Source organism: Mangifera indica, chromosome 17 (genome assembly GCF_011075055.1).
Source record: "Mangifera indica cultivar Alphonso chromosome 17, CATAS_Mindica_2.1, whole genome shotgun sequence".
NCBI classification, from domain to species: Eukaryota; Viridiplantae; Streptophyta; class Magnoliopsida; order Sapindales; family Anacardiaceae; genus Mangifera; species Mangifera indica.
In genome coordinates this window covers 4,936,594-4,954,949 of record NC_058153.1, presented here as the reverse complement: position 1 = coordinate 4,954,949, position 18,356 = coordinate 4,936,594, and the positions used below count along the sequence as shown (strand labels likewise).

Genomic DNA, 18,356 nt, shown 5'->3' with positions numbered 1-18,356 from the left:
CTTGTCCTTGTCAAATATAACTTTAAACTGAAAATAAGGCAAAAGCTTAAGGAGGAGAAAAAAATGGCTTATAATCCAATGTGTTTATCAAACATAGAATTCAATGATAAGTGGATTATGGAAAAAGAAATTTTTTACTTGTCAAATGATAATTCATGAATGGATATTTAAAAATGTATCAACATAGATAAAGATGCTCCTAGCAACAAAAGAGCTAGAAGTATATCCTACATTGATGATAATTTAACAATCTTTTAATAAAAAATTAAATGTACTATGTGTAATGATGATTTGATGACTTCTTTATAGAATCAAGCAACTTAAATGCTAGCAACAAAAAAGGTAAAGAAAAAGTGGTTAAAGATAATGAAATAGAAGTTATGCACGAAAAAGATAAAGAAATTGAAAAGGAAGATGTGTTACCCATTTTGCATGATATTGACATTAATCTTAAGAATAATATGAATGATTAAGAGGAAGATGATATGTTTTTGGCTTGATATTTGTATAGTAATTCTTTTTTTACTTTTGAATGATTAAGAGTAAAAAGTTGAGTATGGAATGTTTTGATTATTTTGATTTGGTTAATGGATATAAGAATAAAAAATATGTTAAGGCTAAAAACAAGAATGATTTTCTTATTGTAAAGTTGTTTATTAATATATAACAACATATTTCTATTTATTTTTTTGATTGCATTACTTATTTTGCATGATGAGGTTTAACTCTAAATTTTTTTTTAATATATATTTTTTTCTTGACTAAGCTAGTAATAATTTGACAAGATAATTTTAGTCTTTTATTTATGTTTTGGAAACATTAGTGACATTAATTTGAAATGTAAAAAAAAATGAAAAGTGTACAAAAAAAAAATTAATTTAATCTGTAAATTTTTTTTATTATTTTATTTTAAAAGGTGTATTATATGATATAATATGATGCATAATATATAATAAGGAAAATTAGGTTTTTGTTACACGATACAATATATGATTTAACTAGTAAGGTCAATGCTCTCAGTAAAAATGTCTTTCTATCATAGATATCAATAAACAAAGCGTTACAACAGGAAATATTCTAAGAGTAGATTGAGATTATTATAGGTGTATTGGCGAGACTGGAATCAAATATGTCTTGTTGGAGGGGAAATAGTTGTTATATGATTAGTGTAGACGAATGTATAAGCAAGTAACAAATGGCCTTGAGACATATTTTCAAATGACAAATGATGTATTGAAATTTATAGGCTGAGTATGTATCTTGCAAGATAATGAGTCGAGGCAAAGAATTTTAGTAGAGACACATATTACACTTTACACGACCTATCCCAAAAGTGTTAAGATATATCAAGATCTAAGGAAAAGCTTTTCGATGGTCTAGAAATAACAATGATATAGGAGTGTTTGTAACCAAGTATCTCACTAGCAAATAGCTAGCTTAAAGCAGAGCACTAGAGACCTTTCAGGATATAAGAACCTCTTAACATACTAGAGTGGAAGTCGAAGCATATTTTCATGGAATTTATCATAAGGCTCATAAGGGTTCATAAGGAATACTATACAATTGGGTTCATAGTAGACAAACTAAACAAGTCAACACACTTCTTGCCAATTAAAGACACTACCTCTACAAATCAGTTAAGTCATATCTATGTCAATCAGGTAGTAAGGTTAAATGAAGTATCCAGAATGATAATGTCAAACATGGATACAAGGTTTGTATCCACTTTTGCAGGAGATTATGGAGATCATTAGGTGTAGGAGTGTCTTTTAGTATAACCTATCATGTTTAGATAAATGATTAGACAGAAATCACCAATCAAGTGATAGAGGATATGGGACTAGTTAGGCAAAAACAGTCCCATTGATAGAGGTCTCCTGCAATGACAACTACCAAAGGACAATTAAGAAAACACTCTATTAAAACTTTATTTTAGAAAGTGATTATTATCTCTACACTAGGATGATATAGAGAGAGATGAATTTATTAGTACCAATACTTGGGTAAAGCTAAGCGAAAAGATGAAATCCAAGTAAGTAAGAGGATTTCCATTTTTATTAATTTTAAAATGAAAGATATGACTATTATGGTTTCTATATATTAATGGTTCGATTTAACATAGGTTCGATATACAAAACATGAATCATGTGTCGTTACATGCAAATTGATATGGATTTAAACATGTTTAGGGCTAGATTATTAACTAGAAGTTGTAGATTGAATTGATATAAGTGCTAGAGTTTTGATTTGATAAATTTGGTGCATTTGTGATCATAAATGGATGTTTAAATGCAATTATAAATTTTATTATGTGGTTAAAAATGTTTGGTAGTATAAATTTTGATAAAATCATTCAATTTTGTTGCTCTAGACACAATGGAACAATCGTTCGAAGGACAAGAATAGTCATTCCTTAGCCAATTAGAGTTTTTATGTTTCACATAAGAACATTTGTCCCAAGGATAGATACAGTCATTCTTACCGGATAGACTAGGTTGTGATGAATGTCTATGTTGAAGTATAATACAACTGTTTATATAAAAAAATGATGAAAAAGCCCCTAGATAAATAAATGATCATAAGAGAAAATGTAAGTAGTCATTCATATGATAGAAAGTGGATGCTCGTTCCCAAGTTCTAAATGATCGTTCATAAATGAAAAGTCTAAACTAATATGACAAGATTAACTATAATCATGCATGACAAAAGTAGAGAACACCGGTTGTTATGCCATGAATATGAATCATGCATGACAAAAGTAGATTAACTATAATCATGCATGACAATAGTCATATGTTATGCCATGAATACGAATAAACATTGCCCAAAAGAGAACACTTGTTCAAGATATCCTTGTCTGGTGGTTAAACTCATTGAAGGAGGCAAAAGATGGTTCAAGAAGTTGTTTGTTGGTTCTATCACCTCATGGAAATAGTTAACCGAACAATCTCAAACAAATTCAGGTGACAAGGAGGTTCTCCATGCCAATAAGTTAAGGAATGTGCAACAAAAAAATGACTAAACTTTGAAGCTGGCATAGAGCACTTCAACATTGAAATGTCCAATGTAACATATGTTTCAAAGGAATCAATCCAAGTAGTGATTGCAAGCAGAGTCCACCCACACACACAATTTTGGAAAGAATTACATGCCCAAAAAAACACGTCTTTGACTCGTTTCTCCAAAATGTCTAAAAGACACTTGCAAATAGAGTTTCATAACTATTTCGAAAAACATTGGTTCCTTGCATTGTGGCAATAGAGGATTTTTCTTGTTTTGCTAATAAGGATCATAATTTTAACTATATCGGATTTAAAATAATCCAAAAATAAACCTCATTACAACTTAACGTAAATGATTCATTTTTTGTTTGATTTTTACGGAAAATTTAATTTATCTTTCTCCATTTTTTAGTTGCAAGAACCAAAAGGTTCCCACTCTCCTCCCCAAGAAGTCTATATAATAATTATCTTTAAAAAAAAAAACAAACAAACAAACTTAATCTTTCATTTCATTTATCATGGTTTTTGTTTTTCACCTACTGATTTGTCAAATTATTTTCTTTGTTTATATTTAATAAAATTTACAAAGAAGCTTTTCATTCTATATGATTTTGTATTTTTAATGAAAAGTTAGGAGTTTTGTCAGGAATGGTAGCATGAAAACTACTTATACATGTGTAGAATGTACCTTAAAGATTTTAATATCTGGAGGAAATAAAATTAACATGTATATCCTGGTAAAAGATTATTTAAGGTTTCCCATTCTGGTAAACTTGTTTTGTTAATTTCATTGAAGTAATATTTATCGTAGATTTACATATCATTATTTTTTTAACACAGAGAATATTTCTAACCATCAAGACAAGAAAATTATACTTTAAATAAAAATATGTAAATCAAGAAATTTTGTTAGGGTATGATAAAAGAGTCATTGAATGACAAAAAATAGAACTTTATATATAAAAAAATATGAATTTAAATATCTAACTATATATGATGCACAGTTTAATATTGAAGTACTTAATAATTTTGATACATTATCTACATTATTAATAATCCCTTAACTTTTTATACTTGTATAATACAATAAAAGAAATATAGACATCTTTTTTGCTTAGATATATTATTAATAATAAAACTAAACGTATATATTTTTGTGTATATATAATATTGCTCACATTTTGTAACTTTTGCTCACATCTAGCTTCAATTGAGGCTAAAATTAATGAATTTCAGTTCAGAAGGTCAGTTAGATGAATATGAATGCTTGAGTTTTTGAATGATTTGATTTAGCAGGACTGATTTCCATCTACCTCTTTGAAACCAGTCATAAATTCGGCCAAAATTTGTTTGCTTGGATACGTGAAGTCCATCCAGTCCATTTTAAATACCAGAGACCCATTTACCCTTCATCTGTTGTGTTAGATTCTATCAAAGGTTGACTTAACTACAGTCTACACTAAATTAAAACAAAACAACACTTATACGGTTGAATACAAATTGATTTGCAAATTAGAGGTTTTTTTTTTTTTGGGTTCTTGGGACCCAGAAATTTTAATAGCTGAGCCAGTGTAAAATTGATGTGAAATGTTAATTGTTGAAGCAGCCTTGTATCAACCAAAAACAAAGGCCGCACTTATATTTGTGGGTGTAGTTATCAGTATTTTATCATATACTATAAATATTTTATAATATAATATAGATAAAAAATTATATATATTATAAAATATATCAAATTAATATAATATAGTAAATATATTATACAATACAATATGTATTTTATGATACAATATATATTATTGATAAAAATTGATATATTTTTTAAAGAAAAATATGATGTAATAAAAGTATATATGAGAAATTTTAAATTTTTAAAAGTATTTATGATTTTTTTAAAATTATAATGTTTCAATTAGAATTTTTTATTTTTTATTAATTTATTTTTTTAAATTTATATCACATGAGAAGATATAAAAAATTAAATTTTTAATATATGATATAATACATCATTTAACTACCATACTTTTGTGGGGAATATGCTCTTAAAAAAAATAGACCACACAATGAAGAAATAACAAGTCATGCACTTCCAGAAGCAGTAGTGTTTATTTCAAAGAGTGAATAATTATAGAGATAGATGTGATCAAAATCTAAATCATCATGCTGAAACATTTTCTTTATCAAGTTCATTGGAGTCTAACCTTCCACTTTATCACACACCTATTTGATTCTCTAAAATATGATATAACGTTTACCAAATCTGAGCAGATAAAACTTTAGATTTTGCATCAGAGTTTACTCTTAAAATATCTAGTTATATTGAAATATGACTAAAGAGAATTTAAACTCATACTCTCTTATATATAAAATACACATTCAAGCTACCTCTCAAAAGGTAATAACCTCTTATTTTTATTATTTTAAAAGATTAAATATTTCTATTTTTTTCAGGAGGTTCAACAAAATTTAAAATGATAAGTTATTTGGATATTTGTAGTAGTCCATTAGCTATCAAAAATTACCCATGTACATTTTTTATTATTCCTAAAATTTAAGGCAAAGAAAATTCAGAATTAGAGAATCTCCATATATATAAATATATTCTTGACAAGGGAAAAATATATGAGGTTTTTATACGCTAGCTCTCACTTTATTAGGGTTTCACAAGCGTAATAGAAATTCGAATCAAAATCTTTTCTTTAAAAATTCTAATATTTTACTGATTTTGTTAATTTTTAATATTTTAGAAACTCAGTAGTTATGGTAAATGAAAGTATAATTTGTTTTTATTTCCACAACTTTGATTTTTAATAAATGCTTATAGTGATTGATGAATAATAGATTTAGAGATCTAGTAAAGTGAAGATACAATGAACCACATTCTTTATGATCTCAAACCATTACCAAACATGATATTATACCCTAACAATGAGAGAGCTTGCGTTAGATAATTAGTTGTATAATTAGTGTGCCTGTACAGGAAACAGCACCCTTCAATAGTGCAAAACCATGAACAGTTCTTATCATCGAAGGAATCTGAGACCTATAACAACTTCTTGAAAAACAAAACTCCAAAAGAAAAAAGTGTACTTTTGGAGTTGCTTTTAGCCTACGAAGTAGACAGTGAATGCATTGAAAACCGTAAAGGCCAAAAAACTTATTCCCACCCAAAGATGGATGATTTTCCAAGTTCTTACTCCTTAATTTTGAAACTCCTTAATTTTGAAAATCTTATTTATCCATTCATGGATGGTTAAAGTTATGAAACTCTAACACTTTAAAATTTTATTTTATTTTTCCCTCTAAACTCTAAAAGCTAACAATTTTTCTCTGAAAGCAAATTTTAAAAAATCACATTTCCCCCCAGGGTTTATCTTCAATATCCGACCACTCTCTTCGATGTCATCATCAATCGTCTCTCTCTCCTAATGGTTCCTTTTTCCTCTAACAGTCTACCTCAACAAAACTCTAACACCTTTGGTGTCGTCAAATACTCATCTGGGAAGATGAATTGTCTTACTAGATGACGAAGAGGAGATCAATCTAGTCTCTATTTAGAAAGATGATCATCTTCCTAAAAGAAGATGAGTCGTCTGGGAAGAAGAAAATGACTTGTCTTCATTTGGGAAGACGAGCGACACATTGTGTCAGAGAGATTAGAGTTTTGTTAAGGTAATTTGTTGAAGGAAGAGGAACTGTTAGAAGGGAGAAACGACCGATGATGGCACTAAAGAGATTGGTTGGATATTGAAAGTAAACCCTAGGGGAGAATGTAATTTTTTAAAACTTGGCTTAAGGGAAAAAATTTGTTAATTTTTAATTTTATGAAGGAAAAAAAGATAAAATTTTAGTTTATTTTTAATATTATATAGAATATAATGATTTTACCCTTAAAATTAATAAACTTAATAGCTCGTAAGTAGGTAAATAGGATTTTCAAAGTTAAAGGAAAATCACCCATCTTTGGGTGGGAATAAGTCCTTTGGCCAACCCTAAATCATTGAGGACTCTGACTTTATATATATCCAAAGCCTCAAAAAAGAATCTAGGATATCTATAGTGGTGGGGTATTGAATTTAACTCCACAAAAATGAGACTGCTCGACCAAGCAATCCATTAAGTTTTATTTAGTAGCTCAAGATAGCTAAAGATTTTCTCATAGAAATCTATTGGCCCCTTACAAAAAGTCATACTGAAAATTTCCGAAAGTGGGTTTCATTATAGAAGAAGAAAGTTAAGTTAGGATAACGTGTGGTAATTAAATTGAAATTGTTTCTAGTCAGTAGTCAATGTTCAAATAAAAGAAATCCATGATAAATATGTTTTTTGGATGAAGAGAAAAGGAGGAGAATGTGACATTTAAAGACAAAACTAGTGACAGTATATCATGCATCTTTTCGAAACATAATATGCTGCGCATGCAAAAAGAGATACATCAAGCTTTCATATTTCTTGGTTAAGACTCACATGATCTTGAAAGAAAGGGACCTTTTACTGAATTGACGAAGATTTTTTCTGTATCTCAATCGACATAAATACGATTGAGTCCATTTCTATATCCAACAGAGGCCGATTAGTCAAACATTTTATCAACAAACTCGATCACGTATCGCTAATAGTTTTGGAAGATCAAGTTAAAAATCTTCGATCACTAGCAAACCCTTTTTGCCTATGAAAACATCCTTATTTTCGTTTGTTTTATCCAAGAAACCACAACAAAAAATCTCAATTATGAGATTCTCCTTCTATGTAACTTTCAGTAGTCATATTTGTTACGGCTGTTCAAGTTCAACCTTACCCTTTATCCATTTCTCTTTGCCTAACTTCATTAAAATCATTACAAACAGATACCAAAATCTTAACTACCCAACAGCGACGGAAATCCTACGAAATCTATCACTACCAGTTTGGTTAAAATTGTTGAAGAGAATTCAATACGGAATAACAAAATATCAACGAAGAAAAGACATTTTGCTAGATTTTCACCTACTGTCATCTTTTAATCTCAACCATCAAGAGAAAAAACAGAATACAAGAATTACTTACCTTATTCTTCGGATCAATAAAACTTGCTTCAATGTTGACAATTAAGGAGGAAACCGATGGAGAGGAAGAACTGCAGAGCTCAGTAACTACATTCAACTTTTGTCTCAGCATGCCAGACCTGCGAATGGATAAGGGCTTTGTAAAAATGTTTGTATTTTCCTAATATAGTGCACTGATAAAGACTTTTTTTTGCTATTTAATGGATAAATAAAACTATACATATATATTATTTATATATTTTTTTATATTTAATATATACTTAGAAAATTTTAAATTAAAAATAAAATAATATTTAACTATATAATGATATATTATTTGTCTATCAAAAATGTTTATTCATAGCATTATTATTAATGAATATAAAATAAATAACTATATATTTTCTCTGTTATATTTGATAATGCAAATTTTAATGATAAAGCTGTTGATTTAATTAATAAACATTTAAATTTACTGTTGGATGAAAAATTATTTCATTTTGGATACATTTGTCGTATAATAAATTTAACAGCACAAAAAGATATTAGTTTAGCATATAATCAAATAAGAGCAATTAAACATATCATCACTTAACTGATAAGAATCTGTTTCAATTGTTTTGGTATATTGAAAGTGTTTTCATAAAATGTTTTTCAGTTTTGAGTTATGTTATATGTATCCACTTTTTGAGTATACATGATTTGTCATCATTTAATTAAATGTTATTTTATTATTAATCTAAAATTATTTAATTATTTGATAATATATATCAAATATGTATCTATTTGTATACTCAAAATGAATATCGATAATTTTATCGTTCAGTTTTTAATTAGTTAACAAAAATGTGATCTATTGTAATCCTTACCTTTTTATTTACATTAAACTTGAAGAATATAAATTCAAGCTTGACCGCTCGTGCCATTGAGTCATATTCGTGTCATGTCAATTTGAGTTTTAGGTCAAAGATCCTAAACCTTAACTCGATTTGAAATACAGTCATGTCAAAATTCTTCAATTTTAAACCAAACGAAAATATTTTTAGATTGACATGACCCGACCATAATTAACCTAAATAATGTAACACGAAAAATTGTGTCAAAACACAACATATAATAACATCATTTATTACGAAACGACAAATTTTGTCAAATGTTAAAGAATAACATGATTTGTTACAAAATAATGCACAAAAATATATTTTCATATAAAACAACATTTTTTAAAAAATTGTCTTGTTATATATAACAACATGATTTATTACGAAATGATACATCTTGTAAAATATCAAAGAATAATACGATTTGTTATAAAATAATACACAAAAATATATTTTAACATCAAACGATATTTTTTCAAAACAAAATTATTTTATTTTAAGTTAATATTAATGATTTACTTATTGTTTTTTTATATGATTAATTGTAGAGATAAAAAAATAGAATATCATAATCAATAATCTAAATAAGTCTACAATTTCAATTTCAAAATAATGCAACTAATAACTAACGAAATTAATAACTACTTATCAAATATTTAAGAAATTTAATTTCTAATCCATATGATGAATGTGATTGTCACAAATATTAAAATCATTAACAAATATATAAGTACAACACACCAAATATAATAAGTTCAAATTAATAGTACTTATAATACATCAAATAAAAAAAAACTACAAGTAGGTTTTTTATTTGTATATCAAAAAGAGTTATTAAATTAAAATAAATATATTTGAGTGATATAAATTCGGTGTTTAGTGATGTAATATCGATTTTTTTGTTAATTTGAATTAGGGAATAAATATTTTATAGATTAAAATTTTTTCTATCAAATAAAGAATATAAAAGATATTAATGATTTTTTCACTATTATAATGTTATATAATATTTTGTTTAAAATTTTTGGGTTAGTTCGGGATCAATTCAAATTAGTTTCGTATCAACCCAAACTCAATCTAATTTTTTTAAGTCAAACTAAACCCAATCTAAACAACTTTTTTGTCGAAAATTATCATTTTAACGTAATTTTTTTATTATATCATACCATATTAATGGGTTATTGTCAAATTTTTTAACTTTTATAAGAATTATCGCTTTAAAATAAAATAAATATGTAAAGTATAAACCGGAGTTTCTATCGTTCCAATGGGATTTATAATTAAATGTTATTTAATTCATCCAATAAGAAGAATAGAGCAATTTCTTTTTCTTGCGATCGAAGTACTCTTTAGTCAATGCACCACCAAAAAAGAGAATTGATTATTACTTGAAATGATACACCGAATATTCAATAAATTTATTTATATAAAGAAACTATGTGCGAAATAGGAATAACATAATACAAGTTGATTTAACCAAGACATTTCTATAAACAATATAATTATGATTAAACTTAGATTAAGGTAAGCTCTAACCTTACCCTAAAGATAAAAAAGTTAAATAGCAATTGCCTTTTATTGTATGATATTCCAATTTAAAAAATTTATCCATTGTTGGTAAATTTATATATATGTGTGTGTGCGCATGCACAAAATACCATCAGAGCTAGAGATATTTTTTAATATTTCATGCGTTCTCAATACCAATCAGATAACTTCTTCGTGTTAGTTTTCTTATGTAAGAGTTAAATATGAATCTTATTTTGCATATTCACATATTACCCATTTTTACCTCCAACAAGACTCAAACCTTGAAGATTTTGATACCACATGTACACAAAGGACCATCAGAGCTAAAAACTTAAACTTTTAACTCTACTAGTATCTTATGCACGTGCACGCGCACACACACACATATATAAATGCTCATATATCATACATCCTCTTGTGTTGCCCGCTTGAGTTATCTTCATATTAAGTGAGAGAAGATTGAATTAAGTGTTGTTCCATGCGCTTCCGAATTAAGTCATTTTCTTCCTTCCTAACTTAGAACTTTATTTTAAAATATTGCTGGTTTTGTCCTTAGCTAATACCCCATCTTTTACCAAACAAATATAAAGTTGGTATATAATTTATAGAAATTTGTTTCTAAATGGTTATGGAAATAATCAAAATATTTGTTTATAGTTGGAATTTGCTTGTAAAGTTGAGATATAATTGATACTTTATTATCACAAAATCTATATGAATCAGTCAAAAGGAAACCCACTATTATTTTTATTAATTGTTGTAATGCCAAACTAAGACAAAGTGCAAGGATAAATGTAAAGCAATCACATCTACTTTTTTCCTTTTCGTTTTCACTTTAGCTTCGTGTGATGGATCTGTGTGCTTTCAAACTTTTGTACGTTGGATTGAATATATAAATTATATGTCATTATATGATTGAATATTATTTTATCTTTAATTTAGAATCATCAAATCACATAATAATACATTATCTGTGTTTTTAAATTATATATCAAAAATATATACACATAGTTTTATTATATTTATCAATAAGTAAAGGAATTAAAAAAATCTGATTGTGACATAGTTGATGTAGATATTGCCTTTAAAGTTAATCGACTATCTATTTGGAGAACATGTTTTCCTTTCCCATATACGCTAAAAATGATGATATTTTGAATGGGGTAATTTATCGTGTATGCATTGGCAAAGAAATGTAAACTCTTTTTATAATAGTTTACTTTACTAAGTCTTCTCATTCCAAGTCTAACAAAATGAATAATTGACACTTGTAATGCAACCTAGATTTTATTATGAATTACGTTAAGCATTTAACAAAATTAATTGTGGTATACCCATAAAAAAATTAACTCAATGAAATATATATTTATATAAATTTTATTAAATAATATTTTTAATTCAATAGTTTGATCCACTATTAAAATATTGTTCATTTTAGATACACAATTCATCATAATTTTGTTTGTAGATTTTGTAACTCAAAACATATTTTGACAGTTTAAAGAACACACAAACGATTTAATCAGTTTAATCTTTTCATCTCCAAATAATATGAGATATACAAACATATATAATATCTTTTTTATGTCTTATTGATATGAGATTTACATAAGAGTATCATAGAAAATAAGATTATCTATGCTACTTTGCGATTTGGCATTTAGCATTTCTCTACATTACTTTCATTTCTTTTCTTTTGAAATGTTTGTGCATCTCCATACGTCCAAACTTGACAATTTTGCATGAGATTAAAGCCAAAAATAATCAATTATATTTTCTAATTTTACTTTGGTTGCAGTATCATTTGTGTCAATGGTCATTGTCGAAATAGGTGGATCGCAAGATTGATAACAAAGAAACAAAATTTCAAAAATTGACCACATATTGGGGTTTTTCTAACATAATTGAATTAGCATTTTATTGCAAAAAAAAAAAAAAAGGCTATTTTTACTAAGGTGTTGCCATCCATGTGATTGATGCCATTAAACATCACATAATTTGCCAAAAATAAATAAATATTCGCACTAATGTTGTTGTCGAATGCACCAAAATTATAGCTAGTTGGTGGTTAAATCTGACAGGAATTTCATTTTTCTTTCTAAATATTTAGTGAACCATCTATATATATTAAGTGTTTTACAAGGCCAATGGACTTATTCTCACGCAAAGTTTAGTGCATTCCTAAATTGGTATCTATCAATTATTAAAAATCTAAATACTCATTTATAAACAGTTGAAATGTTAAATTCGTCTTTATCTAGTGATGAGAACGTTCTTTGACAGTTTTTAGTGTCAGAAAAGGAGAGAGAAATCGGTTGGTGATAACGTTGAAAAAGGGAGGGAAAAAAAGAAAAAAATTCTAAAGAAAAAAATATAATATTTTAAAATTTAACATAGATAAATTATTAATTTTTTTAAATTTAAAAAAAAAATAAATAATATTAACTAATTTTGTTAATTTTAATATACTACGAATAAGTATTTAGATTTTTTATAATTAATATATATTAATTTAGGAATACAATAATATTTGAGTAGGAATAAGTCCTTTGGCCGATTTATAAAATCAAATTATGTACAATCTGGACAAATTTTTTTGGCCCTTCCAATTTCTTATTTTGTGATCCATTTAATGGATAACATTCAGGCGGCGGGCAAATGAGAGCACCCCACCCAATAATGGATTGGGGTTTATGTCCTCTCGTTAAAAATTAATAAACCAATAATATTAAATATACATATTTTTTAATATATAATTAAGTATATAAATATATTATAATATAATTAAATATTTTAAATTAAAAATAAAATTATATTAAATTATATAATAATATATCATTTATATATTTAATTATGTGTTAAAAAATATATACATATTTATAATATTACTCTTAATAAATTATGTCACTCAAATTCAATTCTTTAAAGTTTGAAGTCAAGCATTGAATTTTATATAAAATTAATGCATTTTTTATTAAAATAAAGTTGACCCACCAAGCCTAAAATGAGATTCCTTAAGTATCTTTGTTTAGATTTATTTTCTTCGTAAATTATTATAAGGAGAGTAATTGATTTTTTTTTTTTTAATGATCGAGAGTCCCAATCGATTTCATTAAATAATAAGTTATGATTTGACTAATTATAAAATTAACGTAGTTTAAACTCAGACCCTCCTCTAAAGAAATCTTATAATTATATCATTTTTGTTAACTTTTGCGATGGAATAGTTGGCATGTTGATAACACTCAACTATGGCCATTAGGACTAAAGTATACAATTTTATTTCATGTTTACCAAATGTTCATTTTCGTCACCACAGGATGGGAATTCAAGATTAAAATGAAAAACCAGAATTATATATATTTAATACGTGGAAGTGGCAGACAGAGGGTGTTATTAGGATTACAGCATCAACACAGTTATTGAAACTGACAATCACCTGTACTCAATTAACCACAGTTAATTTCTAAATTCACCCCAATCTTCACCTATTTAAGGCCTTTAACTCTCAGCTGTCATACCATTGCATATGAACGCTTATTTCTCCTTTGTTTTTTCTTTGAAGCAAACAAGATTACCGGTCACCGGCGAATTCATCCGTTAAACAAGCCCATTTCAGTTTTTACCGGAAAATATGATAGCTTGTCTTGAGAGATTCGTTCCCGAGAACGAGGTCGAATCCAGAGAAGCCGTTGAGGCTTCAGTTATGTGCAAGACCCTTGACCTCCAAGGCACTATCGAGAGTCCGGCCGCCGCCGATAGAGATTTTGGAGGACTGTACTCTCGTAGACCGCTAGCTGTAATTAGACCATCGGGTGCCGATGACGTGGCGAGGGTAATCGCGGCTTCACTGTCAACGACTCTGACGGTAGCAGCAAGGGGAAACGGCCACTCAATCAACGGCCAGGCGATGGTCGACCGTGGGCTTATCATAAATATGCGTTCCACTGAGAACAACCACTTTAAATTACGCAAAATTAATGATTCAACCTATGTGGATGTGTCTGGAGGGGCATTATGGGAAGATGTCCTAAAACGCTGCGTTGAAGAGTATGGTATGGCTCCGAGGTCGTGGACAGATTATCTGGGTTTAACGGTGGGGGGAACTCTATCTAACGCTGGCGTTAGTGGACAGACCTTCCGTTACGGCCCACAAACGGCGAACATTGCCGAGCTAGAGGTGGTAACTGGAAGGGGCGAAGTTGTAATTTGCTCAGAAAAGAAAAACTCCGAATTGTTCTTCAGTGTCCTTGGCGGCCTTGGTCAGTTCGGCATCATAACCAGAGCTCGAGTTCTGGTACAGTCAGCACCGGATATGGTGGGTATTTCCTTTTTCTTTTTTCTTTTTTCTTCTTATTAATTTAACAAAGCACGTTTACGCTACGTAATCAGATTGTTTATTAATGTTGTAATGTAATTAGGTGAGATGGATAAGGGTGGTGTATTCCGAGTTCGATGAGTTTACTCGGGACGCTGAGTTCCTGGTGACTCGTCAAAGCGGTGGCGAGTCGTTTGACTACGTGGAAGGCTTCGTATTCGTGAACAGTGATGATCCGGTTAACGGATGGCCTTCTGTGTCACTGAACCCGAACCAACGGTTCGACTCGGCTCACTTACCCGGAAACTCTGACTCAGTTCTCTACTGCCTTGAACTCGCTCTTCATTACAACAACAGCGACAAGCCTTCCGCAGTTGATACGGTAAGCAATTTTCACGACCTAGTCCGCAGATAAAGTCGGAAGACTCAGATCGCACTTACACGTGTCGAGCACTGAGCGATGGAGGACTGCTTATTCTCGTCCTCCATACATAACACCAGGAGAGGGGAATTATATGGTTCGAGACTTGAAAACTGACCATACAGTATAATGTATCTTCCATTGGATTTTCTGACACAGTAGAATATCTTATTGTCCTCATTATCCTTATTTTATTACGCAAATGACATTCTACTGTACTACTGTTTCTGGTTTTTCTGTTTTCTGGTGGGGTCATTTTCGTAATATTATAACTGTACTAAGGTTAAAACAGTATTGCAACATCTAGAGTTGATAATTGAATTTTGATAAGGAATATTGGTCCCCCCCCCCCGAAGTTGTAAAATGACGAAAAAGCCTTTAGTTTAAATGACATATATGTCCTTGTTTTGGACAGGTGGTGAAGAGATTTCTTGGACAGCTAGGATTTATCAAGAAGCTGAAATTCCAAGTGGACCTGAGCTACGTGGATTTTCTCCTGCGTGTAAAGCGTGCAGAGGAACAGGCAAAAGCCAATGGAAACTGGGAGTCTCCTCACCCTTGGTTGAACATGTTCGTTGCAAAAGCAGACATAAAAGAATTTGACGAAGAGATCTTCAAGAAGATCTTGACCAATGGTGTCGGTGGGCCCATGCTAATTTACCCTCTTCTACGAAGCAAGTAAGCACTTCCTTTCTTGTCACGTGTAATTAATTTACTTTGACCTGATTGGACCATCCACACGTGTCATGTCTGAAAACTGTGCGTGCCTGTGGGATAAAGATACAGTGGGGTGACCTGTTAACAAAATGGGTAAATTATTGAAATTTTTAAAATAAAAATTTCAATTCAAGTTTTTCACGTATATATAAAATTTTGATTTATTGATATCACGATTATGAGTCTAATTATTGTATCATAGATTTATTTATCTAATAAATACAAACAAGTTTTTGATTAAAAAAAAAACAATAGGTTGGGAGTTGAGGGTAATTTAGTCGTTAAAAGTTAATCTTTGATGGAAAATGAGGTAACAAGAGAGGTAAGTGTCGTGGTTAGTCTGTCATTTGAGAAACGACAAGGATATTTATTCGCCTACCTAGCTATAATGGCACCATAATTTTCCTGGGGTCCAGCTACGATTTTGTAATTGACTATTTTGTCCTTGAGTGGTGCGCACATTGTATACTAATGTTAAATTCCTATGTACCAGGCAGTTTGCTCTCTTACAAACTTACCCAATCAAGTGAAGAAATCAATCTTACCATTCATTGATACTTAATTATTCCTTTTCAATTGTATTATTAGGTGGGATAATCGTACATCGGAGGTGATACCAAATGAAGATATCTTCTACATCATTGCATTGCTCCGATTTACTTCACCCGCACCGAGCGGTCTAGAAGTTGACAAATTGGTGTCACAAAACCGTCAAATTGTTGATCATTGCAGCCGGAACAGATTCGATTACAAGTTATATATGCCTAACTACAAAACACAAGAGGAATGGAAGGAACATTTTGGAGGTAAATGGGAACGATTTGTCCAGATGAAGGCATGCTATGATCCAATGGCTATTCTTGCCCCTGGACAGAAAATATTTGGAAGGATGCGTAATAGTTCATGTAATTCGTAGAAAGTTGTAAGGGTAATTTTGTCATTTAAATTGGTGGAAAAATCAATTGTAATTTTGATGGTGGGTGGGTCATGTTAATGTCAATGTTAATGTTGAAATCCAATTATTAGTTGAATGTTGTGGGTTGATGCTTTTTATGTGGTTGATTTATGGAAAAAGAAAAGAAGGCAAAGCAAAATTAAAACAAGAAAAGCAATGGATGGATTAGACTTGAAAGTCAAATCTTAAAAATTTTGATATTGATTTATATTATAATGTTTCTATCATTTTCCAAGAAATAACATTGAGTTAACAGAATCAGATTCTTTGTAAAATAATTCAGGCCAAAGCACTTATTCCCACTTTAAAGATGGTTGCATTTCGAAGAGTTTACCCGATAATTATGAAAAATCTTTTTACTCAATTATGAATTCGTTACGCTTAAAATTGTATCTTTTTTTTTCTCTAAACCTTAAAAATTAACAAATTTTCTCTGTATAAAGTTAAAAAAAAACAATATCCCCCCCCCCCCCCCCCCCTTCCCCCACTTGGGATTTACTCTTTAATCTTCAAACATTTTTCTGACACCATCTTTGACAAATCTCTCCCTCCCAACGTTTTCTCTTCTTTCGATGGTGGTTTTTCTCTTTTCATCTCTTCCTCCAACAATCCATAAAAGTCAAGAAGATGAAGAGTTTCGTCTGAATTAGATGAAGATGAAGTCAAATCTTAAAAATTTTGATTTTGGTATATATTATAATGTGTCTATCATTTTCGAAGAAATAAAATTAGGTAACAGAATCAGATTCTTGGTGAAATAATTCATGCAAAACAAGATGAAAAAGCTTTTAAATAGTGTAGGCAAAAAGCAAATGGAAATCCAAATCTACTTGGGTTTAATGAAATTTGTAACTTTAGGGTATGAAAAGTAGAGAAAAGTGAAAATAAAAAGAGGAGCTTTAGAAGGCAATAATATGACGATGATTTTTGGTAAAGTTCAAATTGCATGGCAGAGCATCCAATACACGTTCGTTGATAAACGTGTCATGCAGGGACGTGGTTTCTGGTCTTCCCGGCGGAAATCATGTTTTGATTTGCGTGCTATTTTATTTTCTTCTTCCAACTTGCGAGTTGCAATCCCCTACTCCAACCCCTACCATCCTCACTATATGTATTAGGCCAAAGGAACATTTTCCAACCAAGTTTAAGTACCAATCCTAAATCACGCCCATGAGGTTTAAAAAACTCAAAATACTACCTATCCATTAAAAATCTCATATACGATTAAAGCTAAAACCGTCTTTTAAAAAAAAACTAAAGTTTTATTATATTTGTCTCCCCTTAATTTGAAAATCTCACAAATCCTTTCACCTAAAGTTTAAAAAATCAAAATTTTCCCCTTAGGATTTACAAATCATCATCAAATACAATGCACTGCCCCATCTCTGATGGCGTCGGTTCCCTCTCCCAACTTAACTCTCTTTGTCAATCACTTTTCAGTCAACGACGAAAGCTAATTCCTTCGACGTCTTCATCCGAGATGAAGATGACCATTAGAGGTCTTAGAC

The 18,356-nt window shown here is 29.6% G+C and overlaps 1 protein-coding gene across 1 annotated transcript; it reads left to right on the top strand.

Annotated features, from left to right (window-relative positions):
- The first annotated feature begins 13,942 nt into the window (after nt 1-13,942).
- On the top strand, nt 13,943-16,924 carry LOC123200754 (cytokinin dehydrogenase 7). The gene is made up of 4 exons (XM_044616122.1): nt 13,943-14,755; nt 14,859-15,137; nt 15,592-15,854; nt 16,482-16,924. The coding sequence occupies exons 1-4, from the start codon at nt 14,072-14,074 to the stop codon at nt 16,807-16,809; spliced, it is 1,554 nt and encodes a 517-aa protein (XP_044472057.1). The 5' UTR covers nt 13,943-14,071; the 3' UTR covers nt 16,810-16,924.
- The last annotated feature ends 1,432 nt before the right edge of the window (nt 16,925-18,356 follow it).

Excerpts from the sequence above, each read along its gene's own strand:
- LOC123200754 (XM_044616122.1), top strand. The coding sequence starts at position 14,072 with ATGATAGCTTGTCTTGAGAGATTCGTTCCCGAGAACGAGGTCGAATCC. Across the intron at positions 14,756-14,858 it reads TACAGTCAGCACCGGATATG|GTGAGATGGATAAGGGTGGT; the intron begins GTGGGTATTTCC and ends TAATGTAATTAG. Across the intron at positions 15,138-15,591 it reads AGCCTTCCGCAGTTGATACG|GTGGTGAAGAGATTTCTTGG; the intron begins GTAAGCAATTTT and ends TGTTTTGGACAG.